The sequence below is a fragment of the Brassica oleracea genome, unplaced genomic scaffold, assembly GCF_000695525.1.
Source record: "Brassica oleracea var. oleracea cultivar TO1000 unplaced genomic scaffold, BOL UnpScaffold01710, whole genome shotgun sequence".
Classification (NCBI taxonomy): domain Eukaryota; kingdom Viridiplantae; phylum Streptophyta; class Magnoliopsida; order Brassicales; family Brassicaceae; genus Brassica; species Brassica oleracea.
In genome coordinates this window covers 1-3,019 of record NW_013618242.1, presented here as the reverse complement: position 1 = coordinate 3,019, position 3,019 = coordinate 1, and the positions used below count along the sequence as shown (strand labels likewise).

General features: G+C 38.9%; 2 protein-coding genes across 4 annotated transcripts; one reads left to right on the top strand and one right to left on the bottom strand.

Annotated features, from left to right (window-relative positions):
- Window positions 1-273: 273 nt before the first annotated feature.
- Window positions 274-699, bottom strand: LOC106321464 (probable F-box protein At4g22165; the record flags this gene model as incomplete). The annotated part of the gene is made up of 1 exon (XM_013759723.1): window positions 274-699. A coding segment is annotated over one exon (426 nt), but the record flags the coding sequence as incomplete, so codon positions are not given.
- A 77-nt stretch (window positions 700-776) lies between these two features.
- LOC106321465 lies at window positions 777-2,195 on the top strand. Of its 3 annotated transcripts, none has more exons than XR_001266072.1 (3): window positions 777-794; window positions 1,401-1,512; window positions 1,859-2,195. XR_001266072.1 is itself a non-coding variant. In XM_013759726.1 (3 exons), the coding sequence occupies exons 1-3, from the start codon at window positions 1,104-1,106 to the stop codon at window positions 1,884-1,886; spliced, it is 270 nt and encodes an 89-aa protein (XP_013615180.1). In that variant the 5' UTR covers window positions 779-1,103; the 3' UTR covers window positions 1,887-2,195. The 3 variants fall into 3 exon arrangements, 2 of the variants coding, with proteins under 2 accessions (XP_013615180.1, XP_013615179.1); XM_013759726.1 differs by having other exon boundaries at window positions 779-1,243; window positions 1,869-2,195; XM_013759725.1 differs by having other exon boundaries at window positions 781-1,243.
- Window positions 2,196-3,019: the final 824 nt, after the last annotated feature.

Below are 3,019 nucleotides of genomic sequence, written 5' to 3'. Positions count from 1 at the left end.
CAAAATCATTAATTATCATATATACTTTAGCCACATTATGCAATTCCGTAATCTTTATTTAAGGAAATAATAAATAACATTAATAATGAATTTATGGTTAGTTTAATAAAAAACTTATTATATAATTAGATGGACCAACCTATTTCTCTAATAATTCGAATCATCTTAATGATGACACGTGGCTACAAAAAGAAGTTTAATGATTCACAAATAATATATAGGAGATTAACTTTCAAACGAGCTTTTCTTTCTCCTATAAACACTTTAGTCTCCTCAATAACGTAGTTGGTATCCATCATGTTTGCGTAAACCTTGGTAAGAACAATCAAAGTTGTGCAGCGGCTCTGTCTTCTTTGTCTTGAGATTAAAAACAAAGATAGAACTTGTGTTATCCCTTTTAACACTGAAATAGATGGAATCTCTAATGAATCCGTCATTGCCGAGCACAGTGATGCCTTGATCCAAAAGCATTGACTCGTCTCCCAAAGAACCAACGAGTTGGTGATTCCTCATCCTCAGGAATCCTAGTGAACAAAGCTTGATAACCCTGAAGGACCAGGTTTCAGACCTCGGCCTCCACCATTTTTCAACCTTGAAGACTTCTCCTGTCACCGTGACTACAAGTTTTGTCGGAACAACAAGACCTAAACGTAGTCTTTCCACAATAACACCGCACTGAGACCACCTCCATCGGAGGCTTTAATAAGAGGTCCTAAAGAAAAAAACCAACAAAATTAAATGAAAAATGAGTTAAAAGAAGAGAACCGGTGTCTAATATGACACTTTTAGAACTGGTAAGCACCCTATACGTGCTTCTTTGTTATTGGCTAATGTCTTCTCTCTGTTTCTCTTCCTCTTCGTCGACGTTGGAGAAACAAGAGCCTGAATCGTCATCATCGGAGGAGGCGCAAGCTGTGACTCCGTGGGTCGTCTCCGGTAATGTCGATCACGGGAAGGTGATCGAAAAGTTCGGCTGCGATAGGATAGACGAGTCGCTGATTTGCGTGTTTGATGATTCGGTTTTTTTTTGTGTGTTTGATGATTCGGTTTTTGATTTGCATTGATGGGGATGTTAAAAGTTATGTTCTTTTGGCTGAGTGAGGATGAATGGGTTGAACAAAGTAACCAGGAGAGGGGAGAACAAAGTAACCAGGACTCTTGGGTCTCGGGAATTCATGCGATACTACAAACAGAAGCCACCACCATCTTCTCAGAAACACATTGTCGACTCTCTAGCCACGAGGTTTGTTTCCTGTGATAAGGGTTCGTCAGTTTCGTTAAAGTTTCAGACTTTTTATTTGCATTTTCCCTTGATTTGATCTTTTGGAGCTCAGCTGCGTTTATATGGTTGGTGATGTATAGTGGTGGTTAATCATGTAAGTGTTCACGCTGGTGTGTAGGAGACAGTTTGATTTGGCGAATAGGGAAGCAATGGATGAATCTGCAGAATGGCGGAGAATGTTTGACTGTGAAGCTGAGAAAGCTTCTAACTGTAACTCAGAGCTGGCACTGGTACTGTTTCTCTAAGCTCCTCCTCCATGTAGAGAAAGGTTTCTTCATTTTTATTTTGCTTTAGGGATTGACTTCGAATGGTACTAGTTATGGTTGTCTCTGTGGTGACATGTAAACCCATGTTCTGCTCAACTTGCATTTGTTTTCGTGGTTAGTGCATTCCTATAGTCTTGTAAATGGTTATTTTGTTGGCTCTGTGTCCCTGGATCGTTGAAGGTTTAGTTTACCTGTGGCTCATTAGTTCTTCTGTTTACCTGTGTCCCAATCATAAATTCAAATCCACAATCCTTATAAGTTATAATATTGGATGCTTGTGGCTCATTAGTTCTTCTGTCTATTGGGTTAGGAAAATGCAGCATTGCTCAGTAAGATAGAGACATTAAAACAAGAGCTGGAAGCTTCAAGGTTATAGTGCCGTTCAAGAGAGGCACCCCATTAGATTGGTTTTCTGTAGTAGACATCCAGCGTTTGATATTAGCTCTCGCTCATTCAGCTGCTGGTAAGAAAATCTTAAACATTTCATTCTCATGTATAACAGTTGTCGTAGTAGGCGATTTGTAGGCTCTTTTTGGAACAATCATACTAGCAATACCTGTAATATACATCATCATTTTCATCACCTTGTATCGAGATAATCCATCTTAAAATTCAATTCACTGGATTCATGTGTTGTTTTCAGAGTATTGGATTGTGTTATGTTTTGTAAAATTTAAATTTAATAATTCAACTTCTAAAAAAAAATAAAAAAAATTAAGAACCTCAAAGAAGTTCTCCCAGTAGACCATGAGAAATTTAATTACACTAACAACGGTTCTAAGCTTCTCAAATCACAAAATTAACTATTAAATTATTTATTAGAACCCATAAGGGGCTCTAACCATTGGAATTGCTGTAAGCTTGTTCTTACCATCGTTTAAGCTCTAAACTCCGTTACGAAAATGTCTTCATCAGCTGCTTCAGTCGCTAACGCCGCCGTCGCCTACTCCACGTTCAACTCTTTTCGCCTCGGAAGAGCCGCTCGGACCGTTGTCACTCTCCTCATCTGCCTTTGGGATTCTCGAAACATCAACAAAAATGGCGAGTTTATGGGGATAACGATTCTCCTCCTCGATGAATTGGTGAGGACTGATTCGACCCTATTTCCTTGCAATGAGATTTTGTCTATGAGATTTTTCACAAACTATTAATGATCTTGACGTTTCATATTTCTTTGCTATGAGATTTTGTCTATGAGATTTTCCGTTTCTTTAGTTTGGTCTATGAGATTTTTTTCATCAGTTATTAATGATCTTCTTTTGCCTCGGTGATTCACGGTTTCATTCCTGCAAATCGGGCCAGCCAGTACCGACCATCTTTGAAAGCTTGTTCTATTTTGAGATTGGACCGGTTTGAAGTTGCACGGGTCGCTCACATGTATAAGATCACGGAGCATCAGTTCTTGATCGTTTTCATCCCTTCACCCCGTAAAACTTTCAAATATTCTCCCTCTGGTTAAGGCCTATTGTTA

What these genes read in the sequence shown, in the direction of transcription:
- LOC106321465 (XM_013759725.1), top strand. Translation starts at nt 1,104, where the DNA reads ATGAATGGGTTGAACAAAGTAACCAGGAGAGGGGAGAACAAAGTAACC. An exon ending in GTCGACTCTCTAGCCACGAG is followed by an intron (nt 1,244 to 1,400) that starts GTTTGTTTCCTG and finishes GCTGGTGTGTAG; the next exon opens with GAGACAGTTTGATTTGGCGA. An exon ending in GTAACTCAGAGCTGGCACTG is followed by an intron (nt 1,513 to 1,858) that starts GTACTGTTTCTC and finishes CTATTGGGTTAG; the next exon opens with GAAAATGCAGCATTGCTCAG.